A 24,892-nucleotide genomic window follows, 5' to 3' on the forward strand; every position below is an offset into this window, starting at 1 on the left:
ACCAGAGAGTCAGAGCAGAGGTGGGTGAGTTCATTGTCAGAGTCACTAAACTACTGTGGGGAGCTGTTTGCTAATCAAAGAAATCCGTTTGCTTGTTAGACATCAAATGGCCCAAGAGTTCAGAATCAATAAGGAGTCCACTAAAACATGACAGTGCTTGATTGAAGCTAAGAGAAATGTGCTTGTAAAGGCCTGGTGTTTAGGCTCTGCCTCAGAGGAAGTCTCGACAGTGACAATATTTTGAGTTAAGAGACTAAAAGAAGAATTATTGGGAGCCCAGCTGATCTTCCAGGTGTCAGGGAGACAGAGAAAGGAACCAGGCATCCTGGCTTCATGGGGCAGAAATGCGGATTTACCTGACTGCAGGCGTCCAGGATGGCTACGCCCAGTACATAGAAATACACCAGGATTGGGCAGCACGACACTAAAGGCAATGTCAAGTGTGGGTTGCCGAGAAAGGGTCGGAGGACAAAAACCAAGGAGGCTCACTGTGTGTTTCCTCTCAACAGGAAAAAAGCCCCTGAGCCTAAGAGCGCTCCAAAGCACCCTGAGGCTTCCATCCTGCTCACGCGCGCCTTCCACTTCCTCCATATTTTCCAGCATTTCCAGAGCTAAGGGAGAAACCGTCTCTATTTTGGGTGACTTCAGCTCTCCACGGAGTAAAATCCATGGGAGAAGTTTCAGATCTTCCATCAAAATCATTCCTTCCATTCACACCATTGACTTATATGCTTAAAATGTCCATCTGAAATCAGTCAGAATGGAAATTTCAAATTTTTCTGGCAATTATAAAGTATAAGTTTTTTTTAATAGCCTCATTGGTTATATGTTTTAAATAAAAAAAGTTTTGGGTTTTGTGTGTGTGTGTGTTTGTTTAGACAGGACTTCTCTGTATATGTAGCCTTGGCTGTCCTGGAACTTGCTCTATAGTTCAGGTTGGCCTCAAACTCAGAGATCTGCCTGCCTCTGCCTCCGAAGTGCTGGGATTAGGGGTGAATGCCACCACCACCCAACCTAAATTCAAGATTTTTAAACAGCAAAGAATAAAGTTGATACATGTGATAGGGTTAATTGTCAACTTAAAAATCTCAAGTCACCTAGGAGATGGTCCTCTGATCATGGCTGCATGTTCCTAGCTGGGCTCGCGGAGGTGGGAGGACCTACCCCCACATGACTTCCTTCTGGCTTCCTTCTGATAGCGCCATTTCATGGTCTGGCCCCGGGGAACTGTGGGGCAGCAAGCGTGCCCTCATTCGCTGCTCCTTATTTTGGCTGCAGACACAATGTGCCCACATCCCTCCAGTTCCTGGCGTGTGACTTCCTCACCCTAATGGACCATAACCCTGAACTGTGAATTAAATAGATGAATTCTTTCTTCCTTTGAGTTGCTTTGTCTGAGTATTTTATCATAGCAACAAGAGCAGACCTTAAGACAGAAATGGCTTCCGAGAAGTGAGGCCACTGCTATGATGAACCTCACCATGTGGCTTTTCCCCCTTTGGGACCGTTGTTCTGTGGCTGGAATGTGAAAGAGTTTGGAACCCAGGGTTCAACAGTGGAACTTAGTGGGCAGTTCTGGTGGGATCAGAGAAAAGATTTCTGAGAGAAGTGCCGAGTTCCTGGGGTTTCAAAGGGAAACAACGACTCCATCAGGAACTGAGCTGGGGACCATTAATGTGTTATTCGGAACAAGGCTCTGGCTTCATTCTGACCATGTCCTGAGGATCTGAGTGAAGCTGAACTGAAGGATTATGGAGTGGCATGTCTGGCAGAGGGCATTTGGGAAGGGTATCCAGGATGATGCAGCTGTGGTTGTTAAAGAGATAATGTGTAATATAAAATTGTTCAATTTCTTAAATATTTTTTGGTTTTGTCCAGACATGGTTTTTCTGTGTAGCCCTGGCTGTCCTGGAACTCACTGTGTAGACAAAACTGGCCTCAGACTCAGAGATCTGCCTGCCTTTGCCTGGGATTAAAGGCGTGTGCTGCTGCTGCCACTGCTGCCGCCGCCGTCGCCACTGCCGCTGTCGCCACCGCCAACACCTGGTAACTTTTTCCATCTTTAAGCATGTATATGTATGTGTGTCTGTGTGTGGATATGTGTACATGAGTGCTACGGCCACGAGGCCAGAGGATAACACTGGAGCCACCAACGTGGGTCCTGGAAACCAAACTTTGGTCCTCTCAAGAGTAGCAAGGGCACATAGCCACTGAGCCGCCTCTCCCGCCAGATTAAGGTCCAGCTGGCCCTAAAGCAGCAGCTTTCCCTGATGTCCTCCCCACCCCCACCCCCACCCCCACCCTCACCCCTACCCCCGACCACACAGTGGGCCTGAAAAAGGCAGGACTGAAATAAATGCGAGAAGGTAGAGAGAGCTGAGAACAAGAGGAAGAGTTCCTGGGGAGAGCTTTTCGTTTCTGGAAATGTTCTAAGGAAGGTCCCAGAATGTTCCTATGGTTTCCCAGTTCCACAGGGTAAACTGGCCTAAGGAACAAGCAGAGGATTCCGATTAAATGAACACATGGCATGGCTCCAACAGTGCCCGACACACACACAAGATTCATAGCAGAGAGCGGGTCCTCCCCATGCCGCCTCAGCTTTTTTAGGGGACGAACGCCAGAGGAAGCAACAAAAAACATTCCAGCTTTCCAGAAACTCACAATCTTTTTAACAGGGCTACTGAGTGAGAAAGGCAAGGAGGAAGACAGGCGGTCTTTGCTCTGCAGTTTGCCAGTAGGTCTTCCTCCGGTTGGTCGGTCGGAATTCGCAGCACCTTCAAGCAGTTATGGGTTTGGGTCGTATGCTATCTACTACTGCTGAGAGGACAGCTCCTGCAGCCTTCGCTCCCTCCACGAGGGCGTGCTCCACCTGCAAAGCACAGCGGAGGGTGACAGAGTGGGTACCAGTGGCAGCCGGCCCGCCTCCTTGCTCCTCCTCCTCTCTTCCCTTGCAGGATGCAACCCAACTGGAGTGCGTTCCCAAGGAAGGAGACCACCGTACTATCCTCCATCTCCCGAATCTCTAACGCTTCCAGAGGCTCAGCAAAGGGGCATCTGAAGACAGGCACCCGAAGCAGGACAGTCTCCCTTTCCCCAGGCCACGGAGCCTCTGGCCTTCTTTCTGGGAGCCATTCAGTATAGGGTCTTCCTCCCAAGTAGTATATGCGGAGCAAAGGATTTCTCCATGGGATAGGCCGCAGCCATCGAACAAAAAGGGATTCTGAGAGGCAAGGGATGGAACTCGCTTGGACACCACTGCACATAAATCAAGATTCACACTTAGCTCGTGTATTGTAACTCCTCCGCAAGTGCTCATGGGCATTGGGAGGTCTTTCATACTAGAGCTCGCCAAGCTTCTAGCACAAAGCCTCACAAGAACAGAGCGCAGGCAAGCAGAGGTGCAGAAGGTACAGAGGAGGGAGAAGGAGGAAAACAGAGTGGACAAAGGGAGTGCGGGGAGCAGGAGAGGTGAACCATAGGGAGACGTCTGAGCCCCACTCTCTGCAGATAAGATAAAAATCACAGGAGCGCCAAAAATCAAAACCCCCTTTAAAACCTGATAGATAGATAGATAGATAGATAGATAGATAGATAGATATAGAGATAATAGATAGATATAGAGAGAGCTGATAGATAGATATAGATAGAGAGAGATGATAGATAGATGATAGATAGAGATAGATAGATAGATAGATGATAGATATATAGATGATAGAGATAGAGATATATAGATAGAGATAGATAGATATAAATATATAGATAGAGATAGATAGATGATTAATAGATAGGTAGAGAGAGAGATTGTAAAGGAGTTGCACATTCCTTCATGAAGTTTTTTGATAAGAGTCAACTATTAATGAGAGCAGCTTAAATTGCTACAGATATTTAGGCTTCAGGGCTCTCTCGCATGCATTGTATGCATATCACTAGCCTACCTGGGGCAGGAGACAGGTTACAGGCTGAATGCAGGGCGAGTCAGGGAGGTAAAATGACAAGAATTAGAGCATATCTGTGCCCAGCACAGCATGAGCCGGGCAGGACATGCGACATGAGTGGGCAAATGGCACATCTATGCTCGACACATAGCACACAGCCACCACTGGCCCAACAGAGGATCCGAGGACAGGAATCGGTGGCCTGACAAATGGCTTAAAGCCTGAACAGCTAGACACTGCTATGGAAACTTTCTATAACCTCCAAATTTAGCAGAGTCACATACTAATTCAAAATTTTAAAATAATAATACATAGCACCAATTATAGAGAATAAACTCCATGTGCCGTATGGATACAGCACCTGCCAATGAAATGCGGATTGGCCTGTAAGCTTAGGCAGGAAATAGGTGAGACCATTGGTAGGGAGATTGAATTGTGGGACAGAGCCAAGACGGGAGGATTCACGCAGGGATTCACGCAGGGATGTGGAGGAGGTCAGAAGCATAGTTGCTGAGCAGAAGCAGCCAGCCACAGGGCAGAAGGTAGATTAGAATAAATGGGATATTAAGTTGTGATCTAACAAGGGATCAGCCAAAGCTTAGGGCCTAAGTATCCGTAAATACATTTGAGTCTCAGAGTTGTTATACTGGGAGCCTGGGGCCTGGGAGAAAACACTCAGTTCTTACATCCATGGTGGCCCACAGGTTACAGCTTCTCAGCTCTGACAGCCAAGTATCTACCCCGATCTACGCCCACTTTGTAAAGCAAGGAAGAGCTTCAAAAGAAAGCCACCGAAGGAGCCCACCCCTAGTTGTGAGCTGAGAAGCCAATGTTCCTGATGGTGTGATATTTCTTCACATTATTAGCACAGCCCAACAAACAGTACCCGACATCTGGTGTCTGCCAAGCTTTGCCTGGCCATCTTTGGCCACTCGGGGACATACCTGCTGGCTCCTGGGTACCCCGTATCTGAGGTCATTGACAAAGTGCTCACAGTTCCCCTCAATGAGGCTGTACTGCACTATCTTGTTTATCATGTTCTTTGTGCGCTGGATGATCTTGTCCACCGGCAGCGGCAGGTAGGTCCCGTCCAGCTTGTTGTTGATCTTCCAGGAGCAGCCGTGCAGCACATCCTCCAGCCGGCTGTACTTCACCACGGCTCGGTTGCTGAAGATAGAGGTGATGCTGCCGGCCTCAAACTCACCTGGGAACAAGCACACAAGTTGGAAATGCTCAAGGAGTAAAGGGACAGGGTGCACTGGCTCTGCCCAAGACCTTTGCAAAGCCACTCTCTGTGAGAACCTGGATCACACATCAACTGAGAGTGTGCTAGAGGAGAAGGTGTTGTATTAAATGGACCATGGAGGACCAACCTTCCAGAGACTTTTCTTGGGGAGAGAGTTCCAACTAGTATTTGGAACTCTGTGCTCATTTCTACTGCCACCCATTCAGAGACTTGCTGTCATATATGGGGGTTAGGGGATTCATTAAGGCTTGCCACCAAGGAGGGACTCTCCAGCTTTAGGAAAAAGAAACATTTGAAAGCTGCCGTATTGTCTCACACTCAGTGTTTAGAAGACATAGAAGCTCCAAGAGGGTGGGGAACCTGTCTGAGGCCACATGGGTGGTCACTAAACACCAACTATGAGGGATAATTTCCAATATTCTCATCAAAAATAAATGATAGGACAGCCTGGGCTACACAGAGAAAACCCCGACTAAAAACAACAACAACAAAAGGTCAGGCAAGAAAGGTAGCCACCCATAATCCCAGTACTTGAGAGAGAGACAGACTAGATTTTGACCAGCTAGATTCAACAAATTTGGTGAGCTGTAAGGTTCAGAGAGAGAGTGAGCAAGAAAGATCCAGGATGCCAACTTCAAGCCTCCCTACCTGTGAGTGCATGAAAACATGCCTACACACCAAGACCATTGCACGCACTTACACATGCAAAGTAAACATTGCATGCACTTACACATGCAAAGTAAAAAAAAATTAGAGGACATGGATATGCTAATCATTTGTAAGTGGTCATTACATATTGCAAGGCTGTTGCCCTGTATCCCACAAATATCTACCATTATATCAATTAAGGACAACATTTTGTTATTTCTTTTTCATCAGGAGCCAACTATATGGTTGCACACAGTACGTATGTTTCTAAGCTGCTCAAGAGCAAAAAACAATAAAGGTCTTTTATTCTATTCCTATGCATTCCAAGAAAATCTACTGGTTTCACAAATTAGCTGCACTAGCAACCCTACTTTGCCCCTGCAGTGACCGCACAAAGAGTGTGATTATAGAACCACTGTCATTCATTATTAATTGGCACAGAGATGACATACTTCAAATTTAGAGGCAAGATGATAGGGAGGGGAATCACTGCTAACCATCTCTTTAGTTATGCAAGTGGGGTTTGTAGAGACAACTTCGGAGTTTTGGTTTCTTTAAGAAAAAACAAAAAACAGAAATATATGTTTCCATTTTAATCCCAGGTGTGAGATATGGGGCGCTGCTTAAGATTGTCTACAGCAGCTGGCTGTGATTTGCCTTGTTCTTTAGCAGGGCTGTGATTTTTTGCCAGCTGCAGATAGTTTCTGTGATTATGTGACGTTTCTGGGGACTTTTCAGAGGGTACATAAATGCTGGGCCCCTGAGTGTGGGGGGTGGTTCTGATGTTTTGATCAAGAATCTCCATGTGAATGCTGAAGGTTCTATTCCCCAATTGGTTCTTGATCAATCAATAAAGATACTAGTGGCCAATGAGCTGGGCAGAATAGGCAGGACTTCTAGTTTTCCTGCAGGCAGGCTTGCAGATGCAAGAGAGGTGAAAAAGTTCACCTTGCTTTGAAGGGAGAAGGAGCCACCAGCCATGTGAGATCTCAGGTAGAGTGGCCATCAGCTGCTTCCCCACTGGGCCTGTGGTAGCAGGCAGGATATTAGAAACATAATTAAGCTGAGGGCAGATTTGGGGTGCTGAGCTAGGACTAAAGGCAACTGAGGAACTGAGCTGAGGGTAGATTTAGGTCTGGGAGTGAAGAGAACAACAGGCTAGGTGAGAGAGGATTAGAAGAGCCCAACTAGTGTGTGTGTGTGTGTGTGTGTGTGTGTGTGTGTGTGTGTGTGCATGTGTGTGTGTGCGCGCGCACGCGCATGTGTGTGCACGTGTGTGTGTGTGTGTGTGTGTGTGTGTGTGTGCCTTTCATCCTCGGATCTGAGAGAACCTGAGCAGGGCTATTAGCATGGTCTGCCAGGAGCTTAAAGTGGGATAGCAAAACTACATGCTGTGCCCAAGAGGCAGGGTGGGTGGTTTGTGGGTTGTGGTTGGTGGTTGTCGGTTGGTTTAAGTAGTTTTGCACAAAGAAGAAACAACAGCAACAAGAAGAAATTGAATATCCTGACAGCAAAGATCAAACTTACCCCAAGGAACTTGATGCCCCTAATCAGCAGGAAGTAGTCTAACAATAATGTCACTCCTTTCTGATCCCCGACTTTATTCAGGAATCTCTTTCCTCTCTTCTCTACCCTTTTTTCCTCTCTTATCTAATTTTAGGGGCTGAAAGGATAGAAAAATGGTGGAGAAGGGTGGAAGAAAGAAGAACACATGAAGTAGCAAAAGACAGCTATAAATGGTGCCCAGACATGAGGCTAGGCAGAATGGAAAATTCAATTTAAAAAGCCATAGAGGAAATGGCAGAGAATGAAGGAATGGATAGTTCTTTTCAAGAGGCCTGCAAGAATGTTATTGTAGCTGATACTGCTGGAGTATCCCCTGGTTTCCTCCCAGTTGGGAGTTTCTGATTTTCCTTTTTCTTCTTCCTATATTCTGTTTCAGAAAAGGTACAGAGAATAGCTGTGCAATTGGAAAACTTGCAGGTGGGAGGGGCCTGAGAAGCAAAAAAAAAAAAAAATTGCTGAACTGGGAAAAACGAAAGAGTTCACTTTGCTCTCTCATTGCCAAAAAGGTTACAGAGTTGGCTGTGAAGCTGGAGAAATTCGGGTGGAAGTGGAAGCACTGGGAAAGCAGGGGCTCCTGAAAGGGGAGAACAAGAGTAATAGAACAGGAGTTCCCCACAGGAGGGAAAGAAACTGTAACAATTTCTTGCCATTGGGAAATGAAATGGGGAGCCTCACTCAAGGCCCCACAGCAAAAAATATGCGCTGTTTCCCTCTTGTGGGCCAAGAACTAACATGCAGACTGAAAAAAATGTCCACTCAGCATCAGAGATTTAATGCTTCTGTAGTCTTGGCCATAAGTAAACATCCACAATAACTCAAATGTTACTGAGTAGCTACTGGAGTTTATGCCCTTTTCCCTTCAGGGACAGGAGAAACGATCTTGGAAAGGAGTGGACTGACTTTCCAAGAATTCATTGTATATCCAAGAATTATAGATGAGGATTTCAAATAAGAAATTAAAAAATAAACAGCTCAGGGTAGTCAAATTGCTGAGTTCATAGGAGACTGACATGACACAAACATTTGAAGATCAACAAAGGATAGACAAGGTAACCTTTGCCATTGAGAAATGTCCTGGGGGGGGGGGGGCTCCCGCAGGCCTGGATATCAAACCCAATCCCTGTCAGAGAAACTCAACCATAGAGCAATTAAAAGATTTAATGTCTGTTGTTAAAAACAATAGTTCTGTAGATGTAAACAAAGAACAGCTTCAGTAGATAAAAAATTCAGGAGAGACCAAAAATAAGTATTTTGCCAAGCTGCTATAAATAGTCACATTTATATAAACAAATGGTATTGAAATTGAAGGTTAGTAGACACAGGAGAAGATGTAACAGTAATTTCACCAAAATATTGGCACCCAAATTGGCCTCTTCAGGAAGTAGATATTCAGCTTCTAGAGAATGGAACTTTGTCTCAAACAAAACAATGTACAAGAAGGGTCACGTGTATAGGGCCAGAAGGACAAATAGGAAAATTAAAGCCAAATGTGGCTAATGTACCCATGAATTTATGGGGACATACATGATTTGTTGCAGCAATGGAAACCTACAGAACTCTGAACTCAAAAATACTTCATCCGAGAATTGCCAAATACAACCAAACTTGACATTAGGAAAAGCTTGGCAGAAAATGTTTCATTATTGTAAACAGTTTACTGTATTTAAATGTTAAAAATTCTTTCCTTTTTCTTTAGACAAAAAGAGGGGAATATAGGAATAATATAGGAATAAAGGGTGGATCATTAAATCTACTCAAAACTATAATGCTACTACTAGCCAAAAAAATCTAAAATTGGTATGGATCTTTGTTTACTGATGCAGGATTGGGATTGTATTTGATTACATTGGTATCAAATCATACAAATTTGAGGCTATATTTGGTTACATTGGTATAGATTTCTATATACTGATACAAATTTAAGGTTATATTTTGTTACAACATACTATGTATCAACTCTTTTTTAGGTATTGTACCTATGTAATTCTTAAAAATGCAATGTTACATTCTAGTCCTTTTAAAAGCTACTGTTACAAATTGTTCAGGATAAATAAGAAATGCATAGCTTTAGATACTAGTTTATTATAGAAATGTTTCCAAGGTTGAACAGATACTAACTAGCTAAAAACAAGCAATGTTTGCCTACTCAAATATTCTATAGATAGATGGTACCCCAAAACCTCAGAGATCCACAAAATATGGCTTTTAAAGATGTTTTATTAATTTAAGGCTTTTGAGACATGTCAGCTCCTGGCAGCAACCCCATATTACTTCAGAAATGATGGGTATTGAAGAACCTCCATATGGAGTTTCCTTCAAATGGGGCAAAGCTAGCCATTATGGGGGAGGGGAAGACTGCCCTTGGCTCAACTGCTGACAGTATGCTCTCCAAGCTGTAGACAAGCAGGACACAAAGAAAGAACTCTGAACTCTGCCAGAACAAGATAGGCAAGCCCCTTATAATTTCTGCTTCACAGAAAAATCTGTCAGGTATTCTGGGCCGGTAGGCCAAAGAGATGCATGCTCCAACATTTCAGAGGAATCTTGGATGACTCTCCAGGAAACAACAGTCTCTTGTCATTTCTATTGTTTTTGGAATCTTGCTCTCTACTTCCTGTTTACTCAGGAAATATTTATGCTTCTCAGTTGTTTGATGGGGTTGAAGATTAGATAGTTATAGTCTCACAATTAAGCTTACATTGTTTAGGATTTAAGAAAGTATGTGTAGGTCTTTTTAGATTGATAAATGCAAGTTATGACAGAAAGTTAGTTACAGAACTTTTGGACTCACCAAGATAGAACAGTAGAATACTTTCTCCAAAGTTGCCAAATATAAATGGACTGAACACTCTGAGTGTATTTCATATACCAGATAGTATATAGTTTATTGATGTTAGAGAAAAAGTCTTTTATTTAGACAAAAGGGGAAAATGCTGCAAAATATTTGATTACACTGTGAATTCTGAGGTTGTATACTGGAAAAACCTGTTTCTGATTGTGGTGCAGCTCAGACCTAGCACATACCTTTAATGCAAGAGCTTTGTAAACAAGATTAAATAAAGTCAACCACAGGTCAAGAGTCAGATGGAGCAAGCAACCAGCTGACAGGGAGTAAATAGGAAAAACCCATAGAGAGTGAGAGGAAACCAGGAGGATGGATAGGAAGACGCACAGGAAGTAGAAAGAAAGGGCATTCCGTTTGAAGGGCTTTTAAGACAGAGTGGAGAAAGAGAACTAGTTTTTTCCTTCTGAAATACCGGTTGAGAGTGGAGGTCATCTGGGTGCTTCCTCTGCCTCTCTGAGCTAGCAGGCTCTCACCAGTGTATGGCTCCTGGGTCTTCATTTGGTAAAACAGAACATTGGGAATTTTGTTTTAAAAACATAGAAATGTAAACTTTTTTTTCAAATTCCATTTTTAGTGATGGTTCTTAAACTTAACCTTCCTTGTAACCCACCACCCACGGAGAGGTAGTGGTGAAAAAAAGAATAGGGGGAAAATAGACCTGTTCAGAAAGATTCTTTGGAGCAACTCTTGTCCGTGTTCTTTGGAAAGCGGTAGTTCAGATCACAGGTTGGCAGGCAGTGGCAGCTTGATTCACTTGCAAACACTCATGGTTACACCAGCAGTTCAGATGCAGAGAGTTTCTCCAAGTGTATGATGTTGGCAATTCTGGGGACTCTTGAAAGGGTATATAAAAGAAAGTCAAGAGGGGCTGCTGTTGCTGCTGCTGTTGCTGCTGCTGCTGATGCTGATGCTGATGCTGATGCTGATGCTTTTGTGGTTGTTGTGGTTTATCACAGTTTTGTAGGGTTTTGGGTCCCGAATCCACTCTGCCACAGGGTGCAGCCACTTGGGGAGGCAGAATGAAGGGACTTTGACTGTGCTTGTCCCATGCTATGCCAGGTGGGTGCAGGGCTGTAGGGAAGCACCAAGGTACCTCAGGGTGGGAAAGCATAGTCTGAAGTGCAAGACAGCCAGAGATGGCTCGGGTTTCACCGGCCTGCGATGAGGCCAGGGATGTATGGTTCGGGGGCTTGGACATCCAGGTGTTGCTGGGAGCACGGAAGAGCTGAGAAAGGGGGGAACTCTGGCTGGTCCCACAGGGAGAGTCCTCTGCTTGATGGCAGCAGACTTGGTGGCAATCGTGGCTGTGAGTGCAGAGAGACCTTCTGCAGGAGACTTGACTGCGGCTCTGTAGGTGAAGGCCTTCTTCATGGCGTATTCCGATGAAAAGAGACAGTCCATGGTTCCAAACCATTTATCGCCATGATGGGAAGTAGATGTGTAAAACCATACCCCACTTCTCAGGGTGGGCCTGAGATTAAATACCTTTTGCAGGGAGGAATGTCTGGGAAGGGAAGCTTATTGGCCATACCCTCCAGGTCTCATTAGCATAGAGATCTCTGTCTTGAGACAGACCTAAGACCACAGGTTGCATCCCTTTCCTATTGTCTTGGTCTGAGATGTTAGGGATACCTCATCTACATGTGGAGGGGCTTGGAGCATTGCCCTTACTTGGCTAATGGCCACAAATCCATGGGGAGTGGGGGGCTGGGGCTAGTGACAGGGGCCTGGTGCCTGGAAGCTGGTGAGGCTCCTACCGTCCCTACAGGGTCTCTGGGGCTTCAAAGCCTTTAGCTCAACTAAGGACCAGGCTACCTCTCATGGTCCACTGCCCCATAGTTTATCAAGTGGTCATGCACAAAGAGATGAGAAGAAATGGAATGGCAAAGATCAGACTTGCCCCCAAGGAACTCGATGCCCTAATCAGCAGGAAGTAGTCTAACGATATCAACACCCCCTTTCCCTTCTAGCCTTCTTTCTCTTTTATCTAGTTTTGGGGGTTGGAAGGGTGGAGAAGGGTGTAACAGAAAGAACTCTTAAAGTAGTCACAAGTCCAGCTACAAGTTCATTACAGCCTGGAACTTCTTTACCTTCTTTATTACCTAAAGGATAGCCTATGAGAGTAATTGATTTAAAAGATTGCCTTTTTACTCCTTTGTGTGAGCAGGATAGGCAAAGGTTTGCTTTCGCAGGTACTTTAAAAGATGTCAGTGGAAAGTTCTTCCACATGGAATTTAAAATAGTCCAATTCTATGTCAATATTTTATGCAACAACCAGTAGAAATAATTTGAAAACAATTTCTTCAATCCATTATCTATTGTTACATGGATGATATTTTGTTGGTTGATTCTGGCACATATACTTTAGAGAAAATATTTAAGGAAGCTCAAAGAATTCTGCCATGCTGGAGCTTACAGATTGCTCCTCAAAACCCACAGAGAGGAGATTCTATTAACTATTTGGGTTATAAGATAAGTTAACACAAAATTTGACTACACAAGGTACAGATCAGAAGAGATCAGTCACGAACTCTTAATAATTCTCACAAATTAATGGAGGATACTAATTGGCTCTGCCCTACATTAGACTAACTGATAAAGAGTCAAGTAATTAGCTTCAAGCATTACAAGGAGATTCAGACTTAAACACTCCAAGATGGTTAACAGCCGCAGCAGAGAGTTGACTCTGGGGAAACAGAGACTGTAAGATGGTTATCTGGATCACAAAGACCCTAAACATGATTGTGTTTTGGTTATTTTGCCTTCGACTCATTCTCCTACTGGGCTCATAATGAAAAGGAAGACGGTTTTATGGGATGGATTTTCATAGCACACAAAGTAAAAAATTAAAGAATTACATAGAAAAAGTTTCTGATTTAATCAAAGGTAGAACAAGACTACATCAATTGTTGGGAACAGACCTGGCAGAAATCATAGTACTTTATATTAATGCTAAAATTATGTAATTATGGGTAATCAATGAAGGTTGGCAAAAAAAAAAAAGCTTGTGGCAACTATGGGGAAAATTATTAGCAAAAAAAAAAAAAAACAAGTGTCTTCAGTTTACAAAAATAATTCATTGGATTCTCCCATGTATGGTAAAAGGAATGCTAGTTCCTGAGGCACCTACATTCTCTGCTGATGCAAATAATAGTGAATGGCATGCTATAAGCCAGACAAAATAAGCAAAGTTATTTTTTATTTATATTATTAAAAAGTAATAAAAAGAACGAAGGTGAGGGCCCTGGTCCTGGAAAGGGTTGATGCAGCAATGTAGGGGATTACCAGGACAGAGAAGTGAGAGGGGGGTTCATTGGGGAACAGGCAGAGGGAAGAGGGCTTATGGGACTTATAGGGAGGGGGAAACTGGGAAAGGGGAAATCATTTGGAATGTAAACAAATAATATAGAAAATAAAAATAAAAAAGTAATAAAAATATAAAATATATTAAATGTACTAACTGTATTAAATATATATTATACTATATAAAACATGTTACCTATACATATATTAGATATTATATATTACATATTATATAACCACATATATAGATGTATAATATACATTATATACATATATGTATATCATATATACATCATATGTAATATATACCATTCTATATTATATTTCATATTTGATGATATGTTTATATTATCATATAATATATTTCATATTATATTTCATATATTTCATATAATATAGAATGGTATATAATATATTATATATAATATATAATGTAATATGTAGTGTTAATATATTATTATGCATTAGTGTATATATGGTAATGCATAGTAATGTAACATTTATATTATATCTACTATATAATAGAAATTATATTATGTATTATATTTTATATTTTGTATATTACATATATTATATACTATATATTTTTTGTATTTTATGTTATAGTACATTGATTATATTATTTGTATTTATTTACATTTTTAAATATAATTACAATATTATTATATTAAATAATATTGTAAAATATTATTATTAAAATTTAATAAAAAATAAATCAATACACCTCAGTTCCAAAATCAGAGATGTACATAATCTTTATAGTATTACTAGATTTTCCCTGATCTCTTAATATAATTACTCTCAATATGCAGAAAGAGTTGTTTTGCATATAGAAACTGCTGAATTTCCTGATAATTCAAAATTAGCCTTGTTCTTCATGCAACTGCAACAGGCAACCAGAACAGAACCTATCCATGATGCATCACCCACATGCCATCTCCTTCGGGCTTGCCAGGTCCATTCGCACAAGGAAATGAAGAAATCGACAAGTATTAATAGGAAATGTGTTAGAAGCCTCAAAATTTCATAAAAAGTATCATGTTTATAGTAAAGGTTTAAAAAAAATGTTTCTATCACCTGGAAGCAAATCAAGGAAATTATAAAAAAAAAGTCCTACTTGTTCTCTGTATAACCAAACATTACCGGCCAGAAGTAATCATGGGGACACCAAAAGAAATGAAATCTGGCATATAGATATAGAGATAGAGATAGAGATAGAGATAGAGTTAGAGATAGAGATAGAGATAGAGATAGAGATAGAGATAGAGATAGAGATAGAGATATAGAAGTGTTTCTTTTTGCGGAAAACTAAAGTTTGTATACCATACCATTGATATATATTCAGAGTTTCGATGGACAATTGTTTTGAGTTCTGAAAAAGCCGATTCTGTAATTCTACATTTATTGTAAGTAATGGCTATTATGCAGATACCTATACAAATTAAGACTGGCATTGTCTCTGCATATGTCTCCAGTAAGATAAAGCAGTTCTTTGCATATTACAATATACAGCACATTATGGTATACCACACAATTCTACAGGACAAAGAAGCTGATCTAATCACACATTAAAAGAAATGCTTATTAAACAAAAAGGAAGGATCAAGACCCCCAGGGATGGACTAAATAGGGCTCCATTCACTTTAAATTTTCTGAACGTTAATGGAAGCAGAGAAATAGTGGCTGAGAGACACTGGGTAACTAAAAACAAAAAGCAAAGCCCTGTGGCATGAAATCAAGCCATATACTGCAAGGATGTGTTGACATCCGAATGGAAACCTGAGAAAGTTTTGTATTGGGGACATGGGTTTGTTTATATCTCCACGGGACAGGAAAAGCTGTGCCTACCATCAAAACTGAGAGAGTAGAATAGTGCAGGAGCGGTCTCCTGCAAACCCTGGCCTCTGACCTAAAAGTGCTTACTTCATTGAAAATGTCTGTTTATAATTTCCCACTCCAACCAGAATACTTAATAGCTTAAAACAGAAATGGGGAACTGTAGTGGTAATTAGGGAGTTTTTCTTTCTTTAAAAAAAAAAAAAGCCACAGAAATATTATAAGACTGTGTTTTCATTTTAATCCCAGGCGTGCGATACAGGGCTGGTTCAGACTGCCCACAGCCACTCTAGCAGAGGTATGATTTAGCCAGCTGCAGATAGTTTCTGCAACTGTGTGATATTTGGAATTCTGGGAACTTTTTATAGGGTATATAGATTCCAGGGCCCCAAGAGGAGTGGTGGGTTGTTGGTTGTTGATGATCATCGTTTGTCATGGTTTGTTAAGTAGCCATTCCCAAAGAAGATACAACCAGAAGAAGAAATTAGGGATCCTGACAGTGAAGAGCAAACTTGCCCCCAAGGAACTCAATGCCCCTAATCAGCAAGAAGTCTCCTGACAATAAGTGTCCCCATTTATGATCTCTAACTTTATTCAGGGATCTCTTTCCTCTCTCCTTTTGTTTCTCTTATTTGATGTTTGGGAGTTGAAAGGGTAGAAAAAGGGTAAAAAGGTTGAAAGAAAGAAACCCACAAAGCAGCAAAAGACAGTTACAGAAGAGGTTCTGGACACAGGCTGCAGGAAGGAGGCCGAGATGGATGGATGGATGGATGGATAGATAGATAGATAGATAGATAGATAGATAGATAGATAGATAGATAGATGTTTTACTATTTTCACTTATCCTTTGAAGATTCTATAGGATATATTGATATATTATTTTGGTCATATTCTTTCTCCTCCCTCAGCTACTTCCAGATCTTCCTGTCACCACTGTGATTAAGCTCCTAGATAGAAAAAAATGGAGACCAGAAGCCTATTGGGCTGAGAAGAAAAGAGAGGAGAAAGGAGCCCTTCTCTTCAGAAAGATCCTGGCAAGGACACGGTGGGATATGAAGCCCAGAAGAAAGCCCACAGGAATCAAAGACCTTGGCAGTGCCTTTCTGTGGTCCCACTTTGAGCCGGCAAGAACTGCCCAGGACACAAACTTCAAAAGGCACCAGATTACCACCCCCCATCTCCCCACCCTACCCTAAGGTCTAGTCTCCTGAGATGGCTACTATGAGCTGTGATTCCAGACCCCTTCCAATTTTAAATTGTTTCACATCCCTCTCTAAGCTCCTTCTACTTTCACCATCTGGTCCCTCAGCAAATCTCCACTTTAGTAAAGCCCAAGTCCACCTGAAACCACAGGAAGTGAGATAAAGACCAGGAGAGCACTTAGGGCAATGGTTCTTAAACTGGGGGTTGTGACCCCCTTTGGGGGTTGTGACCCCTTTGGGGGTTGTGACCCCTTTGGGGGTTCAAATGACCCTTTTACAGGGGTTACCTAAGGCCATACCAACAGTAGCAAAATTATGAAGTAGCAACAAAAATAATTTTATGTTTGGGGGGGCCACTACAACGTGAGGTACTGTGCAAAAGGGTCACAGCATCAGGAAAGTTGAGAACCACTGACCTAGGATAAGGAGGCCTAGAGATTATCTGCAGGAAGGAAACAGAGATAGTAAAGAAGTGGGAACAGCATAAAACAGGTGGCGTGAGCAATGGTCCTCGGTGTCTTCGGGCGATGAAGGATACTAAATGATTGGCATCGGACACAGAGGTTGAAAAAGGATATTAGGAACACTCTGAACTCCTGTCATTCTTAAAACGTTGGATACTTGGTGCTTGCTAATAAATAATGGTCCAGGAATGTTTTCTCGCTAAAGGATGGTGGCTGAGGACAGCAGTGGTTGGCCATCCTTCCGTTTACTCTGCTCATTTCTAACCGCTATCCCAGCAGCATATCCATCCACTCTTACTTGGGGGAGCCAGGTGGACCACGCAGTCATCTTCCACATAGATGGCCCAATGTTCATAGCCAATTCGAAAAATCTCAATCAGGTCTCCAGGTCTAGGTCTTGCACTGCCCTATGATGGGAAGAAAGAAAGAGGCAGATAAACTACACATGTCTAAGGAACACCAGAGCCACAGCTCAGCCTAGATGTAGAGCCCCTCTCTGTGGCCCATCACTTGACAAAAAGAAAGCCAACCTGAACCCTCTTCACCAGTATACCACAGGATGTCCCCCTCCCTATCACAATATTGGAGTGTCAGTACTGGTGTGCTGACTCTCAGCTCTGAATGTGCCACACATGCTCTGCACTCAAAACCCCTACCATTCACCCAGCATAAGAGAAGCACCAGGGTCCCTGGGAACCTCCCGAATGTGTGTGCCAGCCTTGCACACACCATCCAGTGCAGCTGAGGTGTGTGCCCTTCTCGAGGCCCTCTTCAGCTATCTCTCAGTATACATTCCTGGCTGAGCAGTTGGGCCGTCTATCCCAGTCGGTATTGCAACCTTGGGTCATGCCACTGTGCCACTGAAGTTAACCATTGCCTTCAGAAGCACCACTGGGAATAGAACCACCCACACTGTGCTCCAGATCAGTCCCTCTGATGCCATGCTCAACAGATCCTCTTGTGAGCCCCAGACACCTAGGGCACTTCAAAGCACAACAGACTTCCACAGCTCTGAACTCGGGATTCAGAGAACCGGCAATCCGAGTCCATCCTGAACTTATTCCTAAGTGTGGGAGCCAGAGAGATGGCTCAGCAGTTAAAAAACAAAACAAAACAAAACAAAACAAAAAAACTTTGTTCACAGGGTTAGAGAGATAGCTCAGAGGTTAAGAGCACCTGGATCTTAGAATAGACCCAGGTTCAATTCCCAGCACCCACACAGACACTCATAACTATCCATAGCTTCAGTTCCAGGGCATCCAATGTCCTCTTCTGACCTCAGGCACACGCATAGTACACATCCATATAAGCAGACAAAGCAACCATGCACATAACATAAAATAAATATTTTTTTCATTTAAAAGGAAATACCCCACAGCATTTGCCTGTTTTCGGTCACATTTTCAGACCCTCCCATGTGCTGTCTAGGCAGTTCCTCCAAGCTTCATCTTGACTTTGGCGTAGAAAATATTATTTTAAGACCTACACATCTGTTCTGCAAACGCTGCTCACTGGAGGAATGCCTTTTTCTAGGCACAAGGCGTACAGTCTACACCGCAATGCTTCACCGAAGGAACCAGAGCTGAGGAATACAAAGAGCTTCACAAGGGTCCTTACTAACAAGTCCCAAACGGAACCAGTTAGTTCCCAGCAAAACCAGCTCTCCTGTTCTGCCCGAAGAGGAAATGCAGTGACAAGTAATTGGCCACTAGAGGGCAGCCAAAACCAGGCTCACGGCCTATTGTAAAATGAAAAATGGATTTCAGTGACTCCATTAAATCCCTTCCCTCAGAGCTAAGGAAACCCTGGGAAGGAGGAGGAAAGCGTGTAAGAGTCAGAGGTTATGGAGCACAACAGGAGAACAAGACCCTCTATCAAGGGCACAAAGGCCATATGAAGTCACGGAGACTGAAGCAGCAGGCACAGGAACAACACGCGTCTGCACCACATCCTCTGCATACACACAATGGTTTCCAGTTTAGTATGCTCGTGAGACTCCTGAGTGTGTGAAAGACTAGGTCTCCGATTCTTATGCCTTCTCTTGGGCTTTTTCCTTTGTTGGCTTGTCTTGTGCAATGTTAGATTTGATAGGGTTGGGGTTTTGTTTTATCTTACTATATTTTATTTTATGTTTTGTTGTTATCTCTTAGAAGCCTGTATTGGCTGGTTTTATGTGTCAACTTGACACAGGCTAGAGTTTTCACAGAGAAAGGAGTTTCAGTTAGGGGAGTCCCTCCATGAGATCCAACTGTGGGGCATTTTCTCAATTAGCTATCAAGCGGGGAGGGCCCCTTGTGGGTGGTACCCTCTCTGGGCTGGTATTCTTGGGTTTTATAAGAGAGCAGGCTGAGCAAGCCAGTAAGAAACATCCCTCCATGGTCTCTGCATCAGCTCCTGCTTCCTGACCTGCTTGAGTTCCAGTCCTGACTTCCTTTGGTGATGAACAGCTGTGTGGAAGTGTAAGCTCAATAAACCCTTTCCTCCCCAACTTGCTTCTTGGTCATGATGTTTGTGCAGGAATAGAAACCGTGACTAAGACAGAAGCCTGTTCTTTTATAATGAAATACAGAAATGGAGTGGATCCAGATGAGAGGAGAGGGGAGGGAGAAGGAACTAGAAGTCAAGAACAATCAGTCAAGTAATTAGGATCTAGTGTAAGAGAAAATAATCTAGTTTTGATAAAAAGGAAAAACTTTTTTAAAAGAAAACATTTAAAAATATGGATTTCATGATCCAGGGCCTTCCCTTAAGTACAATTACAGAACTGTTGGTTACCTCCAAAGTATGTGAGCCATTACCACACCCTGAGGATTATCATGCCATACAGGTCACCGTGGCTCATGGGCACCGAGCTGAATAGAACTGGTGGTTGTTTACTCTCCCAGAGGACCCAGGTCCAGTTCCCAGCATTCACATGGCAGCTCCCAACTACCTGTAACTCCAGTTCAGGGTATCCAGTGTCCTCTTCTGGCCTCCATGGGCACTTCATGCATGTGGTGCGCCTATATACATGCAGATAAACCCCCGTGCTCATTAAACAAATACTTTTATTGAGTTTGGGGGAGTTTTGAGTTTTCATTTGCAACCTTGTCATTAGACAGTTTAGAAAAGCGGACAGTAAAGTCTAGTAAAGTCTTATGAACACTAGACTCAAGGGCCCTCTCCTTAAGTTCTCTCATTTCCCGAATTTTTGTGAACAGCAGGAACTTATATCTACCCTCCCATGTGGCCTCCAACCCCAACCAACATTCTAGTGTTCAATTTCTGAGTACTTTACCCTGAGAACTCTTCTTCTGCTCCCACCCTGCTCTGAAATCCCTGTTGCTTCAAACCCCTTCAGGTATCCGCTGCTTGTTTCCTTGCCAGCTCAGCTCTGGGCCTTCTCCCAGAAACAGGCACCCAAATCAAAAAGCCAGATTCTAAAGGCATCATAAGTCAAACCAAGTGGGCATAGAGCAAGGAAGTGGGTACAAAGTTGTGTTCTTGCCTTGGACAGGTGAACAAGGCCATGGTAAGAGTGTCACTTTCAACTCTAGAACCAAATCCAAGGTGCTCGGTCCGTTTATAGAGCACACTAACTCTTCAGCTGGTAACCAGACATCAGCGTTGCCATGGGGAGCTGGGAGGAGGAGATCATTACTTAGGAATGTGAGGGGAAGCTTCCAAAAGAGAAACAGAGACAGGGAGGGAGAGAGGGAGGGAGAGAGAGATGGTGAGGAGGGAGGGAGGGGGCTGCACCTGTGCTAAAGATTCTGCAAGGCAGAGGAGAAAACACGATGGTCACGGGGAGTTAAAATATAATCCAGAGCCAAATTATCTTCAGATACTTTTAGTTCCTTTGGAAAGCCAGTGGCTATCGAAACCTTGCAACATCCTATGAATACCCATAACCATTGCCAACTAGTACCATTCTGTGATTATATAAATTATTCCTTGGAAGTATCATTTGAACAGACCCCCTGACACTGACAGAAATGTTTGCAGTCCCCTGGGGGACTTAAAGGAACACCAGAAATTCTCTTCGGTTGTGGCACTAGAGACACATGCATTGGTCCTGTAAAAATGTTAGGATGTGAGCGACGACCAGGAAACTAAAACAGTCGTCCTATCGATTCCTGGGATACGCACCTCAGCTGCTTGATTTTTTTGTGTGCCTTCGATCTCTGAACTTGATGTTGGAACCAGCTCTGTCCTCTTCTTACTGTTACTGGGTGTGAGCTCCAAATTAATTTCCGGCTTCTCTCTATAAAATGGTTTTGCAATCACATTGTAAACATCATGCCATGGCTGTTGGAGAGTCTGTGTGGCCGACCAGATCTGTGCTTTTACGACACCTTTCAGTTTTGTCGTGGAAAGAGACAACCCTCACACACCTGCGAACTTGATTCCATGGAGACGCTCGCCTTCAAGCAGCGCAGCTCATTCGCCCTGGCTTTCTCCAATTGCTTAAAACTGAATGCGGAGGTAAGAGGTGTCGCATTCAAAGCGGAGTCCCTGGTCTCAAATTCAGACAAAATGCAGCCAGAGGGAGTGCTGGCAAGAGCCACCTTAAGAAATCCCACAGCACCATAACTTTCTACAAAGAGCAGGACATCCTGCCATGCTCGGCAATAATTCATCTTGGATTGGCAGGCCCTGCCGTTCCCTAAAACACCCCAGTTATGTATTAAACCTGTGGCCAAAGATCAGTGATACACACTGATTTTAAAAGGAGAGAAGATTATAATAGATTGTTATAAAAACCCTAAAAACTCTCCTTGCCCTAACCTAATACCCAGGCACAAGCCTCCTCAAGTCTTTGTTGGTTTCGTTGGTTTGTACTCCTATAAACCCTCTCAACTTTCATGAGTCTGGAGAGTGGTCTTGTGGGTAAAAACTTCAAGATACACCAACAGCCATCAGGTCTACAGCCTAGTTCAATCTTACCCTGCAGGTGCTATTCAACTGGTTTGTTGTTGGCAGATTAAAACAGAAGCCACCTGGAGGAGGCAGGTGGGGGTGGAGTGGGGACAGTGTTCTGCAGAACTAGCATCTAAGTCAGCTCTTCAGAAAGGCTTCTGGCACCCAAAGCCCCAGTCCTTATACTAAGAATCTTACCCCTGCCGCAAGTTTCGGGCCTGTTCTAATTGGCGGTCTTGCTTGAGTTGCTTCGGCAAGAACTGGACCAACAGCGCTTGAGAACTCGCAGAGTCTAATTCAGGAAGGAAGGGGAGAGATTTAATACACAGCTGCCTCTACGGGGGAAGGCGTGAGCCCCTAATGAAAGACCAACCAAAAGTGGACTGCATGTTCTTATTTAGAATGGTGTCTGAAGACAGGTGTGGTGGTGTGCCTCTAAACCCACCACTCTGAAGGCAGAGAAGCAGATGCATTTCTGAGTTCCAGGCCAACTGACCTATATATTGGAGTTTGAGACCAGCCAGGGCTACATCGCAAAACCCCATCTCAAAAAAATAAATAAATAAAAATAATAAATAATAAATTATATATATATAATGTGTGTGTGTGTGTGTGTGTGTGTGTGTGTATTAAATAATTAGAACTGTGTAGGTTCCTACTTTGCCCTCCATAAAATTTGTATGGGAGCTGTCTAGCCACAAGCAACTGCCAAGCCATTTCTGGCAGGGGCCAATCACTGGGAACCACCCGGAAAGACTTCGAGGGAGAGACCCCACTCCTGGGCAGACCTGAGTGGGTTACAGTTGACTGTCCAGTTGTAGATTGACTGTCACTTGACTCAATACTTGTGGTCCTTGAGATCTGCTTGGGGCGTGGCCATGGGACCCTGGAAAGGCGGATCCCGTACTCCCCGCTGGCTGCTGGGCTCAGGCCCATCCCGCTGTGGCCAGCGGGGACAGGGACAACGCGCCTACAAAGAGGCGCGGACCAGGGTCCGCAGAGCCCCGGGATCATGGGCGCCGGGGCCAGCGGGGCTAGAACCGGAGGTGAGAGAGGTGGGGCGTCGCCTCCAGGGAGCGCGCGTCAAACGGCGGCGAGAGCGCGTGGCGCGGGACGCGCGATGTGAGGGCACGCGGGGAAGCCGGTAGAACGCGGGGAAGCGGGTGGGGTGTGGGCTGCTGCACCTGTGCAGTAAGCGTATGCGTGGACACTGGCGCGAAGGAAGGCGCCCCAGCAACTCAACGGAAAGGCAGGCGCTCCACGCAGGAGTTAGGTCATTCATGAGTCACGCAAAGATGCGGTCCCAAAGTCTCAGAGGCAGCACCTGAGGCTGCTAACCTCAGACACACCGAGGGCTTTCAGACCGGATTATATAAAGGGTGGGAAGCACACTTCAGTTTCTCCACACAGTGGAAACCAGGCAAGCCTGCGCTAGCATGAGACACAAAAGCTAAATGTGGAAGCTGGCGTGATGGCGAGGGTTGGGAGCACCTGCTGCTCTTGTGAAGAACTCAGATTAGGTTTCCAGCACTCACCTGGCCACTCACAACCAGGGGTCGTAACCCTACCCCACCCCACCCCACCCCCGTTCCAGTTCCAGAGAATCTGACGCCCTCTTCTGGCCTTCGCTAGCACTAGGCATGCACATGGTATACAGACACACATATACACATCAAATAAATCTTTTTGAAATTAAAGCTAAATAAATATATGTTTATACAAAGGTGGACCCTCAGAACACACCCAGAACACAAGCTCCACCTACATCCCCTGCTTTCCATCCCTCTTCACCCTGAGTCTAAGGTGTCCTTTCCTTAGTTTTTTACCGTGGGACCTCGCACTGCTGAGGCAGAACTCCTGGGCTCAAGCGATCCTCGTGTTCAGCCGCAGGACTCCATACAGACAGTGACTCTACCCACCCAGACTTGGGATATTTTCATTCATGTGTTTGATGTGCTTTGGTCAAATTCACTATAAAGTCTCCTTCCCTTACCATCATCTCAACCTCACATCCTTCACAGTCCCTTGCAGACATCCACGCCCTTACTATTATTATTCCTAACGTCCACATCCACGCATGAGAACATGCAGCTACTTGTCTTTCTAAGTCTGGCTTAATTTGTTTCATCTGATCCCCCTTTCCTTCCATGTTCCTGCAAACAAGGAAAAGTCATTCTTTGTGGTTGAATAAAATATTTTCTTTATTCATTGATTTCCTCTTATCTTTTAACTATTTTTTCCAAACCCCTTTTACATACCTAATACCTTGGGTTTTTGTTTTGGTTTTTCTTTTTTTCATGATTGGAGCTTTATTTTTTTTAAATGATGTCTGGCATGGATATCTGTGTCCTTTCAAAATTCAGAGTGAAATCCTAACCCTAAGTAGATAAAGTTGGTGAGAGACTTTGAGAACTTGGACTCCAAGGGCAAACTCCTCATGAATGGGACCCGAGTCTTTGCAAAAAGGCCCCTACAGAGCTGGGGCCCCCTCACCCTTCGTATATGTATCTAGGCATTGCTGTCTATGACCCTGAAAACTGCTCTCATCAGACACTGAATCCGCTGGCACAGGTCCTGAACATCCCAGCCTGGGGAACATGGAGACATTTTTGTTATCTGCAGTGGTCTGTTACAGCATGCTATCATGGCTTGAGTGAATGCACCCTAGGGTCAGATGTTTGAACGTTTAGTCCCTGGTTCATGGCTCTGCTTGGGGCGTGTGATGGCTGATCTTGGTTGCCAACTTGACTGCATCTGAAATCACCTAAAACCCAGGCAGCTGACTCACCAGCGAGGGATTTATTTTTATTTGAGGTTCCACCTTAACTCTGGAACAGCCTTTCTGGTAACACACACACACTACAAAACATAGAAGAAGGAAGCTTCTGCTTTTTGCCTACTTGCCCTTACCCTCGCTGGCAAGTTCCTCTATCCTGCTGCTACAGCGT

The 24,892-nt window shown here is 43.9% G+C and overlaps 1 protein-coding gene across 1 annotated transcript; it reads right to left on the reverse strand.

Annotated features, from left to right (window-relative positions):
* Window positions 1-2,683: 2,683 nt before the first annotated feature.
* Plaat5 (phospholipase A and acyltransferase 5) lies at window positions 2,684-22,895 on the reverse strand. The gene is made up of 6 exons (XM_052173336.1): window positions 22,733-22,895; window positions 22,143-22,236; window positions 21,174-21,288; window positions 17,344-17,452; window positions 4,880-5,139; window positions 2,684-2,869 (listed from the first exon to the last, which is right to left on the reverse strand). Exons 1-6 carry the CDS (start codon window positions 22,878-22,880, stop codon window positions 2,777-2,779), a joined length of 819 nt encoding a protein of 272 aa, XP_052029296.1. The 5' UTR covers window positions 22,881-22,895; the 3' UTR covers window positions 2,684-2,776.
* Between the last annotated feature and the right edge of the window lie 1,997 nt (window positions 22,896-24,892).

The sequence above is a fragment of the Apodemus sylvaticus genome, chromosome 1 (assembly GCF_947179515.1).
Source record: "Apodemus sylvaticus chromosome 1, mApoSyl1.1, whole genome shotgun sequence".
Lineage (NCBI taxonomy): Eukaryota > Metazoa > Chordata > Mammalia > Rodentia > Muridae > Apodemus > Apodemus sylvaticus.

Excerpts from the sequence above, each read along its gene's own strand:
- Plaat5 (XM_052173336.1), bottom strand. The coding sequence starts at position 22,880 with ATGGGCCTGAGCCCAGCAGCCAGCGGGGAGTACGGGATCCGCCTTTCC. Across the intron at positions 21,289-22,142 it reads GCCCGAAACTTGCGGCAGGG|AGAGAAGCCGGAAATTAATT; the intron begins GTAAGATTCTTA and ends ACCATTTTATAG. Across the intron at positions 5,140-17,343 it reads GGTCCACCTGGCTCCCCCAA|GTGAGTTTGAGGCCGGCAGC; the intron begins GTAAGAGTGGAT and ends GCTTGTTCCCAG.